General features: G+C 39.5%; 1 protein-coding gene across 1 annotated transcript in view; it reads left to right on the top strand.

Moving 5' to 3' along the window:
* LOC110492177 (metabotropic glutamate receptor 4) overlaps positions 1 to 17028 on the top strand; it is a 307909-nt gene that overhangs the window by 276005 nt on the left and 14876 nt on the right. The window contains exons 7-8 of the mRNA XM_036947131.2: positions 2865 to 3065; positions 11444 to 11580. Of these exons, the coding sequence (XP_036803026.2) occupies positions 2865 to 3065; positions 11444 to 11580 (338 nt within the window). The remainder of the gene's footprint in view (positions 1 to 2864; positions 3066 to 11443; positions 11581 to 17028) is intronic.

The following is a 17028-nucleotide window of genomic DNA, read 5'->3' as shown; positions in this document are numbered from 1 at the left end:
AGCTGTAATCGCAGCAAAAGGTGGCGCTACAAAGTATTAACTTAAGGGGGCTGAATAATTTTGCACGCCCAATTTTTCAGTTTTTGATTTGTTAAAAAAGTTTGAAATATCCAATAAATGTCGTTCCACTTCATGATTGTGTCCCACTTGTTGTTGATTCTTCACAAAAAAATACAGTTTTATATCTTTATGTTTGAAGCCTGAAATGTGGCAAAAGGTCGCAAAGTTCAAGGGGGGCGAATACTTTCGCAAGGCACTGTATGGCAGGCAAACAAGTTCCCTGACTTCTCCCTTTTCCACTCTCCTCCACTTTTGTGGTATTGCTGCAATCTGTTGGTTATAACTTTGGATTGAGCAGATATTTCCCATATATTTTCGATAGCTTCACATGTGACAACTCCACTGTTTATATTCATATTCATAATATAATTAATAAATATAATACAAATGTAAAATGTTTTGCATAAATAACGTTTTTTTTAATATTAATCAGTATATTTTAGTTTGACCATAACATTTGTATTAATATTTGTTCTATATTTTCTGGAGGATAAAACTGTAATTGTAAACAGCTTTGCATAGCTTGTTTAAGAAAGGGCGATACTTTAAACAACATTTAATTTTCAATAAGTTGGAAATGAGAAGTTGTAATCTGTATTAAGGCAAAAAGGCCATTTTTGACCAATGGATGAGCCTTTCTTAATGATCTACTGGAGAACCATTTTGGGTTTAAGTATAATTTATGTATGAGTGAAGCTTTTATTGAGATGTTTAAAGCTTTAATATTGAATCATTTTACGCCCCTGCAATATAAACTCATATTCATTCATTCATTTTGTCTGGCTTAGCATTCCAAATAAAATGACATTTTTTTGCTCATATGATTTAAAAAATGAGTTGTTTGGAGTAGGCAGTGCCATTAGTAAGTAAGTAAACTGTGATAGGACCCAGAAGTTAATAATTGTGATTTACCTCTCGATGGTTGCAGAATCTTATCTATTTTTGCAAACTTTCTATTGAAATTGATTCTGGTAAGTTCATTTATATTTTTTTTTAGATGTGAACACCATGTATGTCTACTTCACCATCCACCTATTTTATTGGTAAACTACAAGGTAGTGTAAACACTGTCTTTTAGCAATCCAATACATAGTGAGGCAAGAAAAGTGATCAAGATCTTCAATGAGACTGTGCAGGGAATCAGATTGCGGACTTAAGAAAAAACTTGAGACATCGGCATACATTGACACATTGTGCTTATTCCCTGGTTTTCTAACCCCTTGATGTTCTTGTTGGATCTAATTTTAATAGCTAGCATTTCAATGGCCGTAATAAATCGATAGAGACAACGGACAGCCTTGTTTTACTCCTCATAAAAGCTCAGTACTTTCTGAGAAGTAATCATTATTTACTATTTTACATCTGGGGTTCCTGTACATAACTTTAACCCATTGTATAAGAGATTCACCAAAATTAAAGTAACCCAGACATTTATATATACATTCTAGTCGTACTTTATCAAACATCTTTTCAAAATCTGCTATGAAGACCAGGCCTGTGTTTCACCAGGATTTTCGCATGACAACATTGAAGTGTAAGAGGCCTCCAGTTTTTTTAATGGATTGGATCTTTATACTTACCACCTGGGTCCTGTTTTAGAAGTAATGAAATCAGACCTTCTTGTTGAGTACCTAAAAGTATCATTTTTTAGGAGTAATTAAAACATACTAATAATGGATCTTTGAGTACATCAAAAAAGGTCTGATATACCTCTACTGGTATACCATCAAGCCCTGTTTTTTTCCAGACTGAAAATATTTATTTGCCTCAAAAGGTTCATCTTCTGTAAGTTGACCTTCACACAGGTCTTTCTGTAATTGTGTTACTTTTACATGTATTATTATTATTAGGAAAAAATCCTTACAGTAATACAGTGGAAATGGACTGAAAAGAAAACAAATGCTTAAATATTTTGCTTCCTCTTTCAAAATATAATTTGGTGAATCATGGATGACTCCATCATTTGTAACAAGTTTCAGTAAATTATTTTTGATAGCATTTCTATGTTGGAAGTTTCAAGAAAAATGTTGTGCATTTTTCACCATTTTCCACCCAATATCTTTCTAATCAGACTCCTCTCAATGGCTAAAACCTCTGGTCTAGCGTACTGATAATATAGTCTAGACAATAGTCATGCCTCTGTATGGAATCACAACTCACTTATATAGAGCAGTCAGACCCAATGCCCCCACCTTGGCTGGTGGTTATGATTTTTCCTTCTCTTTTTCCTGCTGTAATAATAGCTAAGACCAGCTGATTAAAGGCCAGTGGAGTGTCCCACTGTCACTCTCTCCATGCCAACGCGCTGACAAGGCAGCAGCTAATTGCAGGACCAGGATGTTAATTGAAACCTTACTTGGTGATTAACACATTTCCAAAGCATTGAAACAACCTCGGCTATGATTAATATACACCTGTCATAACTAATTGCATTAATACTAAAGAATGATTAAGCCTGTCTTGCTCTGTCTTCCAGTCGTCCTCCACTCCTCCAACACATACTCTTGCCTTGACTAACAACCCTCTGATGAATAGTAGAACATAGCAGATGAACAAGACCTGTCGGTCGGTCATGTTTTCATTCTATATCAAAGGAGCCTATCCAAAAATACATGTTTTTGTTAGACATGTATATTTTTAGTCTCAAGGGAACTATAATTTCAGTTGTACACCAGACAACGGGATATATTCACTGTAATACAGAAGTGTGTTTATTGTCTTTGGACTAGGTGTTATTACATGAGGGTTATGCTACTGTATAATGATTGAATTTAACAGTGGCTTTTATTTTGGTGTCCCTTTAGACCACGAGCGGATCGGGAAGGACTCGTCCTATGAGCAGGAGGGGAAGGTCCAGTTTGTGGTTGATGCCGTTTACGCCATGGCTCACGCGTTACACAACATGCATAAGGAGCTCTGTCCAGGGAAAGTGGGCCTCTGCTCTAAAATGGAAACCATCAATGGAACCATGTTGCTCAAGTTCATTCGCAACGTCAACTTTACAGGTTTGTTTTTGTAATGCAAACACCCGTGAACATATGCAAGGATGCAGAAACACAAACAAACACTATACAAATTAACACATTAGCAAAGGCATCAGCATTTCCTACATCTCTTGTCTGTAAGACAAAGCCTTACACTATACATTTGTAGAGCCGCTTTATCAATTGAAACAGACTTTGAAACGCCAGCTTTGTTCTTCCCACCACATTTCCTTGAATGATGTGTCTTACGAGTGTAATTATTTTGAAAACAAACCGTAATGAAAGAAACAACGTGGTTCTACAGCCAACTGAAATACCCCAGTCTAACAGAGAGCAGCATGAAAAATGCCTTCCCTAAATAATCAGTTAAGAAAACATGAAAGCAAAAGCAGACTGCAGTGCTTGTGTACAAACCGATTATTACAAGCTTACTGTTACTCAGTTCAGAGAACTCATCTGCATTTTTATGGAACCTCTGTTGCCGGAGAAGCATTTGAAGTGGGGGTACACTACACTGTAGTATACTGCAGTAAACGTGGGGAAAACATACAAGTGTGCTGCTTTAATGGAACATGTTTAAAGAAAAAGACCTTACATTTGTGGTGTAAGGTAAAAAAAGAGAAAGTGGACATTTGATTACAGTCAACCACAACTATGTAAAGCTTGGTTAGTATTAGTTTGTAGATCCATTAAAGGTCAATTGTAAAAGTTGCAATGCTAATTATTGCTGCATTTTCTGACAGAAAATGGCGCCAACACTGTCATACTCATTTTATAAACCTCAAAGTGACAACCGCAACTCCAGTCTTCATCCGTGTTGAAATTTCAAGGAAGGACAAACTCAGATTGCCTAATAACCAACCGTGTGACTGTGACTCATTGGCCTGCTAGGCTACTTTAGAGTATGGTCTCTGTCTGATGTCACTTTCATCTGTTCTAATAAGGTGCTGCTAATTATAAGTGAGCAGAATGTCAGAGTGACACAGTTCAGGCAATCAGGCTTAATGCAACACGGGCATCCTGACACCCACAGACTACTCAGACCCTCTCTTAGAGCTAATTATATGGTAATGAATGCCCTGTTTGGATGGAGGTGTGGTGTGATCCTAGAGGAAGGCACAATCCAGGTGAAGAATAGAAGGGAGAGCTGTAGGGGCAGAATAGAAAAGCTGAACTGCATAATGGGAGTGCCGGCTTATCATAGGGCTCTGATGCACTGCTTATAATGTTCTGCACAAAAAGAGACAAAGAGAGTGTATAATGAGTAGGCATACCAACTAGGGATGTGCATTATTCCCTTACAAGATGGTTCAATACATACAGTGCATTCGGAAAGTATTCACACCCCTTGACTTTTTCCACATTTTGTTACGTTACAGCCTTATTAAAAAAAAATTAAATCACATTTTTTCCTCATCAATTCACACACAATACCCCATAATGACAAAGCAAAAACAGGTTTTTAGAAATGTTAGCAAATTAAAAAATATATACTATACAACAACTGAAATATCACATTTACATCAGTATTCAGACCATTTACTCAGTAATTTGTTGAAGCACCTTTGGCAGCGATTACAGCCTGGAGTATTCTTGGGTATGATGCTACACGCTTGGCACATCTGTATTTGGGGAGTTTCTCCCATTCTTCTCTGCAGATGCTCACAAGCTCTGTCAGGTTTGATGGGGAGCGTCGTTGCGCAGCTATTTTAAGGTATCTTCAGAGATGTTCGATCGGGTTCAAGTCCGGGCTCTGGCTGGGCCACTCAAGGACATTCAGAGACTTGTCCTGAAGCCACTCCTGCGTTGTCTTGGTTGTGCACTTAGGGTCGTTGTCCTGTTGGAAGGTGAACCTTTCTCCCTAGTCTGAGGTCCTGAGTGTTCTGGAGCAGGTTTTCATCAAGGATGTCTCTTTACTTTGCTCGGTTAATCTTTCCCTCGATCCTGACTAGTCTCCCAGTCCTTGCCGCTGAAAAAGATTCCTACAGCATGATGCTGCCACCACCATGCTTCTCCGTAGGGATGGTGCCAGGTTTCCTCCAGATGTGACGCCTGGCATTTAGGCCAAAGAGTACAGTCTTGGATTCATCAGACCAGAGAATCTTGTTTCTCATGGTCTGAGAGTCCTTTAGGTGCCTTTTGGCAAACTCCAAGCAGACTGTTATGTGCCTTTTACTGAGGAGTGGCTTCCTTCTGACCACTCTACCATAAAGGCCTGATTGGTGGAGTGCTGCAGAGATGGTTGTCCTTCTGGAATGTTCTCCCATCTCCATAGCGGAACTCTGGAGCTCTGTCAGAGTGACCATCGGGTTCCTGGTCACCTCCCTGACCAAGGCCCTTCTCACCCGATTGCTCAGTTTGGCCGGACGGCCAGCTCTAGGAAGATTCTTGGTGGTTCCAAGCTTCTTCCATTTAAGAATGATGGAGACCACTGTTGTCTAGGGGACATTCAATGCTGCAGAATTTTTTTGGTACCTTCCCCAGATCTGTGCCTCGACACAATCCTGTCTCGGAGCTCTACAGACAATTCCTTTGTCCTCATGGCTTGGTTTTTGCTCTGACATGCACTGTCACATGTGGGACCTTATATAGACAGGTGTGTTTCCAAATCATGTCCAATCAATTTAATTTACCACAGGTGGATTCAAATCAATTTGTAGAAACATCTTAAGGATGATCAATGGAAACAAGATACACCTGAGCTCAATTTCGAATCTCTTAGCAAAGGGTCTGAATACTTATGTAACTAAGGTATTTCAGTTTTTTATTTTTAATATATTTGCAAAAATGTCTTATTATGGGGTATTGTGTGTAAATTGATGAAGAATATAAATGAATGTAATCCATTTCAGAATAAGGCTGTAACGTACCAAAGTCAAGGGGTCTGAATATTTTCTGAATGCACTGTATCTACTGTACCAGTCAAATGTTTATACACTCCTACTCATTCAAGGGTTTTTCTTTATTTTTTACAATTTTCTACATTGTAGAATAATAATGAAGACATCACATTTATGAAGTAACACATATGGAATCATGTAGTAACCAAAAAAGTGTTAAACAAATCAAAACATATTTTATATTTGAGAGATTTCAAAATATCCATCCTTTGCCTTGATGACAGATTTGCACAGTCTTAGCGGAACGATATAGCCGTCTGTAGCGCGGGCACATTTCTTTATCAGGGGTACTTCGGGGAAACGACCCCTAACTTCCTCCATACTGAACACACACATACAAATGGTATCCACAAGTTCATCTGACTCTAGGGAAGTAGATAAAGGGCTTCTTTGCCAAAATCCCAAGGTATCCCTTTAAGAATTCAAAGTTCATGCCTGAACTTAACTCTAACCTTAAAAATGTGGAGCTAATGCCTAAACTTCACCTTATACACTTTCACATTTGATCTTTGGGGCAAATTTGAGAAACATGGATGATTGTCTAATTCTGACGTGCGACTGAGAGCAGAAACAGGCCGCCTACCTCGTGTTGCTGGGCACAGTGAGTAGGCTACTGATCTTCGCTGGGGTTGTTCAGCCTGCTAAATGACTTGTAGATCAATGACTGTCAACACAGTTACATGCTTAGTTCAACACTGAAGGAGAGGGCGCATCATTAGTCACAAAATCTGAATCACGCAGTCTCATTTAAATCAATCAGTCTCACTGACTTAACTTTATCTACCTAATTTAGCTTTGAAGGGAATTGTTTATCTGCAAAATATAAGACAACAGGGCAGCCTTCGTCAATAGACTCTAAATTAATCTCCCTTTACCCCTCTTTTGACATCCAGCCTACCCCTACCACCTTTTCCAACCTAGCAGTAGCACTCCCTATAGAAAAAGACTTGAATTCCTGTGACGAAGCTGATTCAGTAGCTCTCGTCATGAAAGTGCGTTATTTAATTCCCCTTAGAAATTGTTTAGCGTGTTCATATTTCCCCATATATCTAGTAATTAATGTATTCTAAAGGTATATACTGTTGTTCTTTTGCCAGTATCATGGGTACTTACTATGCGCAAGGCAAGGTTAATTATGTCTCAGGGAAATGTTTGTTTGAGTTGCATTGTGACGCGTTTCAGTTTCCTATTTAAATGCAGAAATTTACAATTTTGCAATCCTCCAAGCTGGATGCGATGTTCCGGTGCACATGAACACTTTCTACACTGACGAGAAATACGTTTGTTATTTCCTTACTGTAACGTGTCCTGTGTCTGAAGTCTGCGTATCTCGGAACTACATCTCTTGTCTCATGTCTGTGTGTAATGGGTGGGTGCACGGCTCCATAAGTCATATGTTTTGCCTCCTGCTGGCCTGCAGAACTTTTGCTGTTAAATGTGTATTCATGAATGGAAAGTGTTTCCGCTTTGAGGATAAGCAGGAATGTTTTAGATGTTTATTTAAATGGCAAATGTAAATGTGGGTATAATGAAGATGTCTGTTACATTATTTAATATGTCATATTTGGGTAAAGAGCTCCATGGTTAATGGTATGGTCCATAGGGAGTGGCCGCAGGTATAAAGGTACAGTACCTGTTCGTTCAACCTGTGAACTGGGGAATTATCTTCTAGCTCTGGTATGTGAGCTGTGTGGGGAGGCTGTCCCTTGCCTGTTATACCCCAACTTGCTATTTTTGGTTTGGCAAGGTAGGCCTGATTTAGGCTTAGGTTTTTGATTTAGATTCAAACCTGTATTTTGAGAGTCTGTTCATTTTGTTGATACCTTGTGTAGATTATGTAAATATTCATTCACCGGGAACCACCACGACAATGACCTTTACTTGCATTACTGGAAGACTTCTCAATAATACAACTCAAAAGTATTGCGGTTAGACCTAAGATGAACTAAAAATCAATGACAAAAACACATTACCGGAAGGATGTATTGCCTTTAATAGTCTTACTGTACATTAGAATTTACAATTGAAAAGATTTTATGGATAACAAGTGTTAACATGATCCCAGTCCATTCTGTCTGGGATCTGGAAACACCCATGCTGACTAGAGGAAAGGAGGCCATTCCTGATATTGTTGAGGAGGTTGGTTCTTGTTGATGTTAGTCCTACCACCATATTATCTATTTTTTCAGAAACAATGCTTCTGCTGCACTGGCTAAATTGTATCATATTCGGGGGATAGCATAGCTTACATCGTGAATTCCCTTGGTTCAAAGAAAGCGAGATTAGAGATAAAAAGCTCCAAATACCCATATCCATTACATTGAAACCCAGCGGCTTTGCTGTAATTAAAAGCATAGAACTGTTAACATTTTTGTGATTGTAGGATAGCTGAGATTGTTAGTTCAGCTAGAAAAATACAGTGTACTTCTGCATTCTTCAACAAACAATGGATACTTTCCTCAGTGAGTAGCCATAAGCAAACCTTCAAGTCAAGAGGGACCTGGCACATATGAACTTGCTGATTTGTAAAGCCAGTTAATTGTTGCAACTGCCTGCATATGAAATTTGAATTACAGAGTGGGGAAGCATAAACGCCAAATGCCATCCTCCCTGCCAGGCAACTAACAAAATTACATGCCATGACAAACTGCGAGGGTAGGGTAAAATACAGCTTGGAATTCAATGCAGCCTCCTTTTGCGAGTTCGGTGTCACAAAGAAATAACAGGGAGAGGCTGAAAGGACAATCAACCACAGCATTGGCTGACTAATAACCAAAAAAGGCTGGGCCTCCATTTAAAGTGGTTGTAAATTACAGCGTGTCATTGTCACCAAGCCTTCTTTAGCATTTACAGGGAAATGTAGAAGATTGTGATAGTTGTGAATCTTCACTGTTAGTTTGGTTGAGGAGACTACAGCACTAACAGTGGCTGGGGGGGGGGGGGGGGGGGTTGTTACAGATACAGTATAATCATATATATGTAACAACTCCACAAACCCCCCCCCCCCCCCCCCCCCTCAGCCACTATTATATCTATATATGTGTGTTTGTTTGTTTTACATGTGCTCCATGTACTTTAAGTGTGTTTTTTCTCTGTGATTGAACCCCAGATATGATTATGGATTTGTGGTTTGAATGCAGGTCACTTAAGACCGTAGGGTAAACCACTGTGCATACAGTACAGCCCTTACCTTACGGGTTTTCAGCAGCTGTTCTGAAATTCATTTTTTTTTATGTTCAGAGTCAGACTCATGGAAGAATAACCCCTTGAAAAACCTTGAATATGTATATCACATACAGTACCAGTATGTAGAGTATATAAAAACAAATCCACAAGACACTCAACCATCACCATGAGATGTATTTATGGATACTATTTTTACGTCTAACCTTATTATTCAGTACAATGTATGTCATATTTACATAATGTAGGCAACTCAAATTATTCTAATATTACATAGTTGTACTTAACAGACTTGTTATACTTCTAATTACTTTCAAAGAGTCAGCCAATAGTAGGGTTAACATCATTGGTTCTTAAGAACGAACAGTGTTGAAAACAAAACGTGTTTCAGCTGACTGGACAGTATTTTACAAGACTGTAGACCCTATAGACCCCTCAAACTCAACTCTGTACCTCGAAGCCAGTGCCACTGCATTTCTTCATTGTTCACCTCTGAACAGGGACAGATTTAGACCTGGGACACCAGATGTGTGCAATTAATTATCAGGTCGAACAAAAAAACAGCATGCTCTGGACCTCATAGGGTAAGAGCTGAGTACCCCTGCTATAGACTATTGCCTCAGAATTCAACCATTTGATGCCAGTTTTCACACATTCAATAAGAGAAGACTTTGACAAAACTACAGTAGAGCAATAAAATTATGTAGAAAGTTGTCTCCCTAAAAGTCTTGGAAGTCTTGCCCATGGAAGCCTCTTGAAGAGGTAAAGTGTGCCAGTGCCAGTCTATCTCAAGGTTGGCAATTTTATCTGGCACTAGATAAACCTTTCTAATTCATATATTTTCAATGACTCACACAGTACTTCATCGAAATTAAAGTGACTTGTATATGAATACAATTAGAGTAGTTTTCTTTTCATGAAAAATGTGTACAGTGGAGGCAGCAAGGCATTCTCATAACTCACCACATATAACAACTTAAGTTTGCAAACTGAGAATATTGGCCTTTTGATCTGCTCTTCATGGATGACACCTTTTCACTTGTGGACATTGCCCCTTAGAAGCTATTCTCTTTAGCTATAGAGAGACGGATACCTTTTGATTTGAGTAGATAGTGAGGTGGAGCACAGCAAATGTACAGGTCAAATTCTTGGCGATCATGAAACATGATTATAAACTGGATGTGTTCAATGTGCGTGTATCTCTTTGAAAGTGGGATGACCAACTCTTCTATGAGAACTCATTCCCTATAGATTAGATAATATGCTTAGCTACAGAGAAAACGTTTGACTGATGTTCCCCATAAGGGATATTTATATGATGTTCTGAAGCACAAAAAAACATCCACTATCAATCCTAGGCCCATATTACATTTAAACAGGAAGTCAGCACTAAAATGAACCATCTTGTATTTCGAATCTCCTTTTAAAATCTAAGCTTTCTTATCCACTAACCTTCACAGCTGAGATCTGAGACCTGACTTGCAAGCACACCTATGTGTATTGCTTTGAAGTGTGTGATGTCAAGTGCCACCAAAGTGAGCTGCAACCATATTTTAAAGGGATGTGATGTGGGGAGGAGAGAGAGAATGAAAGAGAAAGAAAGAGAGATCCTCTCTAGGCCTTCTCTCTTTATCCGCATCTATCCACAGCCACATTCTCTATGGGGCAGCTGGCTGCGGTGCTCTACTTGGCTCCCAACAGAAAATCACAGGATCCCCACACCCCTCATTTGACACAGTGAGGGGTTTGTGAGCCTGCTCAGGTCCAGGACCAGGCAAGAACACACAGAGAGGAAGAGGTGTGGGGGGGGGGGGGGTAGTAAATCAGGCCCCATGCTGTCATTAGACAGCGCTCTGAGGGGACTTTGGGGGCAATGTGTAACAAAACAACAGGCAGAATAAAAGAGAGTGAAATCATATGCGATTGGGCACAGACATGAGCTGTGGTCCGACACCCAGGGGAGAAGTCCCACATGGCTGTCAGCATCCATTTTACTCCCCTCATTTATAACAGTATGGTAGAGAACTCATACCCCAACCGCTTAGACCTCATGTAACGCTATTCACATATAGCGTATGATGGACAAAAAGACCAAGAAAATATTTTCGTACTACAGCTTTTATGAATTAACAAATACTTTATTACATAATTTCAGATAATGAAATGACCCTTTACCCTCCAGTGATTCTGATGAAATGTTTAATAACTATACTGTACATGTGGATGTTCATACCAAGGTTGTTATAGTTTCATTTTGTGTACAAAGAATGTGGATTTTTTTTTTTAACAAAAATGTCCCTTTTAATTTTTCTTCAGGAATTGCGGGCACTCCAGTGATCTTCAATGTGAACGGAGATGCCCCTGGTCGCTATGAGATCTATCAGTACCAGATGAAACACAACACCACAGAATACAAGATCATTGGCCACTGGGCAGACCAGCTCCATTTAGAAGTATGGCTATTTCTCTCATTATGACTTCCACTTGTTTATTGCATGATACATTCAGTAATGTGAATCCAAGTAAATAACATATGCAGTTAGAAATAGAGTCTGTGAAGGTTTATACAGTACATCATATTTTTAGGTGAAAAAATATGCAGTGGCTAAAAACATGTCTTATTAAACCATGAAATGAATGCATTATTCATTACTGTATCCATAGCAGTCCATGCACCTTGCCTTGAGTTGGGTTGCTTTACCATCAAAGTCATTCAGGACCTGGGATTTATCTATATCACAATAGGGCAGTAGATATCAGGGGCCGGCTGTGGGGTTACTGTTGCACACCCAATCCAGTTTTATCATTTTCATAGACCCCCCCCCCCCCCCCTAGCTGTTGTGAAATGCAGGCCCAGGGGTAGCGATAGTAATATTCACAAAATGCTAACAACCATGTTGCCATTCAGAGACTGTTTACGTAGCTGATTCAGATTCTAAACCAGGCCATTTCAGGTAAACAGCAGGCATCCAAAACATATGATAATAAACAAAATAATGGCAAAACGACAAGGTCATTATGTAAGCCTTACCATATTACAACATTTGCTCGTTCTACCTAATTAGGTGGAAAGTGCCTTTTAAGCAAGGCTTATGTGGCTGAGAAGAGGACAGATACAATATGTAGTTTCCTGCTGAGTTACACTATATGCAAAAGCATGTGGACACCCCTTCAAATGAGTGGATTCGGCTATTTCAGCCACACCCGTTGCTGACAGGGGTGTAAAATCGATCACACGGCCATGCAACCTCCATAGCCAACATTGGCAGTAGAATGGCATTTCTGAAGAGCTCAGTGACTTTCAACCTGGCACCGTCATAGGATACCACCTTTCCAACAAGTCGGTTTGTCAAATTTCTGCCCTGCTAGAGCTGCCCCGGTCAACTGTAAGTGCTGTTATTGTAAAGTGGAAACATCTAGGAGCAACAACAGCTCAGCCTCGAAGTGGTAGGCCACACAAGCTCACAGAATGGGACCGCCGAGTGCTGAATCGCTTAAAAATCATCTGTCCTCGTTTGCAACACTCACTACCGAGTTCCAAACTCCTTCTGGAGGCAACGTCAGCACAAGAACCGTTTGTTGGGAGCTTCATGAAATGGGATTCCATGGCTGAGCAGCTGCACACAAGCCTAAGATCACCATGCACAATGCTAAGCATCGGCTGGAGTGGTGTAAGGCTCGCCACCATTGGACTCTGGAGCAGTGGAAACGTGTTTTCTGGAGTGATGAATCACACTTCACCATCTGGCAGTCCGACGGATGAATCTTGGTGGATGCCAGGAGAGAACGCTACCTGCCCCAATGCATAGTGCCAACTGTAACGTTTAGTGGTGGAGGAATAATGGTTTGGAACTCTTTCTCATGGTTTGGGCAAGGCCCCTTAGTGCCAGTGAAGTGAAACCTTAACTCTGCAGTATACAATGACATTCTAGACGATTCTTTGCAGAAATGGTTTGTTGAGATCGTTGTGGAAGAACTTGACTGGCCTGCACAGAGCTCTGACCTCAACCCCATCAATTACCTTTGGGATGAATTGGAACACTGACTGTGAGCCAGGCCTAATCACCCAACATCAATGCACAACCTCACTAATGCACTTGTGGCTGAATGGAAGCAAATCCCCGGCAGCAATGTTCCAACATCTAGCGGAAAGCCTTCCCAGAAAAGTGGAGGCTGTTATAGCAGCAAAGGGGGGACCAACTCCATATTGGTGTAGTCGTCTTGTTAGATGGTGTTTTTTTAAATGGTCCTTAAAAACAGATGTCTTTCATCCCGCCCCCTTGTGTTTGGATTTATTCTAATCCACTAAAAGTTAATTGAATTGTGCCCTCATGCATATGTAATATTCCTTTTTAATATGCAACAACATAAACAAGATAGTTGCGGCCACACTATGTGATTTGTGTTAACTTTAACAGGCAGCTCAACCGAGTGGGTCATCTACATTTTGGCCAATTGTATTCCTGAATGCCGGTCATTGACCTAATGCACAGCCAACACTTCCTGTCCTTTCAAAATAGGAGTTTACCCTAAATTAATTATATTAATTATATTCTATTTACTATTTATTAAGTTATATATTAATAGCTATTAATTCATATTCATAATCATTCATAATTCATTAATACCAATATAGTGATATTTCTCCATTTCTATTTTAGATTAAAAATTATAAAATAGTAACAAAAAGTATTGTTGTATTGACCTATTAATGAACTGCTGTTAATGTAAATGGTTAGCTTACTGATATATCCTAGATCCCTAGTTAACCATTGGTAATCTGAACATAGTAGACTACATAATTTCTGAAGAGCTGTCACTTCAGAATGGGGGGTGCTGTAGCTCTGCTGGTGTTGCTGTTCTGTCTGTCGAGGGCATGAGCTCAGGAAAGGAGGAGAGTGGAGGGGTCAGAGAATTACATCATTCAACAGAGTGACAATGAAGAGGTAGAGAGCAGGGTGAGCGATTCAGATTAAGAGACAAAGGCCTGAGGAAACAGAGACGGCCCACAACTGACTGGCAAGGCCACAACACACACACCTGCAGTAGACTCCTCTCCCCCGCTCCCTTCCCCTCCCTGCCTGCCTGCCATGTACTCAATCATACTTAGACATGAATTATATATACCCATTGATTCTTAAAGAATATAACTTATAAATGCCTTATGAGCTTAGTTCAACTGTCATACCCCATCAGAACCCCAAATAAAAGCCTGTTTTACACCAATGTTTGTAAAGACTGTAAATGTAAACAAACACTCAACATGGTTAAAACTATAATTTTGATATCATGAAGGGTCAGTCCTTGCATCCATACCTCTGTCTATGAATTTGAGAGTGATAACATTTCTACAGGCCCATACCTCAGCTTTTTACAAAAAATAATCAAGTTAGCTACAGATCTTAATTTGATACTGTTTGCTACAGCAGGAAACCAACAAGAAATCCAACAGGAAATGTGAATTATTATGTGTATTATAATTAATGGACATGTTTGTAGGGTGTGATACATTTTTCGTAAGGGAAAATCAAGTCAGAAATTTCAAAGGGGAAATTACAAACTTCAGAAGCCTTTTTAAACCTCAAGTTGTTAATTCAGGACAGTTATCCTGCAAAAGGATATTTAAATTAAGATCCTACATCTGTACTGCAAGTGTGTGTGTGTGGTGGCCTGACCAGCCTTTGGCTCTTAATCTGAATTGCTCACCCCGTTCTCTACCTCATCATTGTCACTCTGTTGAATGATGTCATTCTCTGACCCCTCCACTCTCCTCCTTTCCTGAGCTCATGCCCTCGACAGACAGAACAGCAACACCAGCAGAGCTACAGCACCCCTCATTCTGAAGTGACAGCTCTTCAGCTAGTCATTAATGGGTCAATAAACACTATCATTTTTGTGACTATCTTATCTTAAATCTAAAATAGAAATGGAGAAATATCAATTTATCTTGCAATAATGGATGAAGTAATAGATTTCTTAATATACTGAACAAAAATATAAACACAACATGCAACAATTTCAAGATTTTACTGAGTTACAATTCATATAAGGAAATCAGTCAATTGAAATAAATTCATTAGGCCCTGATCTATGGATTTCTATGACTGGGCAGGGACGCAGCCATGGGTGGGCCTAGGAGGGCATAGGCCCACCCACTTGGGAGCCAGGCCCACCCACTGGGGAGCCAGGCCCAGCCAATCAGGAGGAGTTTTTTTCCCCACAAAAGGGATTTATTAGAGACAGAAATACTCCTCAGTTTCATTAGCTGTCTGGATGGCTGGTCTCGGACGATTCCGCAGGTGAAGAAGCCGGATGTGGAGGTCCTGGGCTGGTGTGGTTACATGTGGTTTTTAGTCTAGTTGGACATACTGCCAAATTCTATAAATCAACGTTGGAGCGGCTTATGGTAGAGAAATTAACATTAAATTCTCTGGCAGCAGCTCTGGTCGACATTCCTGCAATCAGCATGCCAATTGCATGCTCCCTCAAAACTTGAGACATCTGTGGCATTGTGCTGTGTGACAAAACTGCACACTTTAGAGTGACCTTTTATTGTCCCCAGCACAATGTGCACCTGTGTAATGGTCATACAGTTTAATCAGCTTATCGATATGCCACCCCTGCCATGTGGATGTATTATGTTGGCAAAGGAGAAATGCTCACCAACAGGGATGTAAACAAATCTAAGCTTTTTGTGCGCATGGAAAATTTCGGACATCTTTTATTTCAGCTCATGAAACATGGGACCAACACTTTACATACATGTTGTGTTAAAATGTTTGTTCCATTATAGATAGCAGATGAATAGAATTACTGTAAGTTAGAAGGATGAACTATTCTGTCGTTCTGCCCCTGTGCAAGGCAGTTAACCCACTGTTCCCTGGGCGCCGATGATGTACATGTCAATTAAGGCAGCCCCACCTCTCTGATTCAGAGGGGTTGGGTTAAATGCGGAAAACACATTTCAGTTGAATGCATTCAGTTGTACAACTGACTAAGTATCCCCTTTTCCCTTTCCCTTATTTTGAAGGGACAGGAAGTATTGGCTGGGCACTTGGCCAAGGACAGACATTTCACACCCAATTGTTTTTTATTTTTTTGGTTTATATGGGAAAACGAGACCAATAAAAAAACAAGCCATTTTTCCGTTTTTGTATGAGATCATTTTGGCAAATCCATTTTAAATGAAAATAAACATATGATTTTTGTTTGGCATATTTTATCATCTCAACCACTGTCATTTAGTATGCCATTATCGGATTCCCATATATTTTTAAACACGTATTCAAAGTCCGTTGAAAACCAGGAAGTGAACGTGAGCAAAACCAAACCTCATTACCCCCAAAAATGTTTTACCAATTGTGCATCAAATGGGAAATGACGTTTTAAAATGTTGTTGACCTCTAAAATCATTTCAGAATGATATAATTGTTTTACAATTTTAGTAAATCTTGAAAAAGATGCTCTACCAGGCGGTCGAGTTACCCATTAAAGGAATGCTATTAAGTCAAAGCTAGTGATAATGGACAATGGAGAAATATTGTTATGGGAATTTTTTATCTGTGCAAATACAAAAATCCTTTCAAATCCATATCAGTATTCCCTCTCTGGCTCTTATCTTCAATATGTTTCACAATATTATTCAGGACATGTAAATCTACTGGTAATCTAAGCATATAAACTGTAAATGCATTCATTTACATGCATTTGACAAACAAATGTGTCATATTTTATTAATATTTGATATAATTTCTCATTTAACTAGGCCTATCTTCCATTTTAAGTAAATGAAGCAATGTAAATTCCTGTATAATTTTTTAGATGATTTAAAAAGTCGATGCAAATTCCAATGCAAAATGTGTTTACTCTAATTGGGCAGCTCAACCGGCTGGTTTAAGTCA

Source organism: Oncorhynchus mykiss, chromosome 16 (genome assembly GCF_057628025.1).
Source record: "Oncorhynchus mykiss isolate SJ-2025 chromosome 16, ASM5762802v1, whole genome shotgun sequence".
Classification (NCBI taxonomy): domain Eukaryota; kingdom Metazoa; phylum Chordata; class Actinopteri; order Salmoniformes; family Salmonidae; genus Oncorhynchus; species Oncorhynchus mykiss.
Note: the sequence above shows the minus strand (reverse complement) of the source record. Positions and strands in the feature narration are given on the sequence as shown.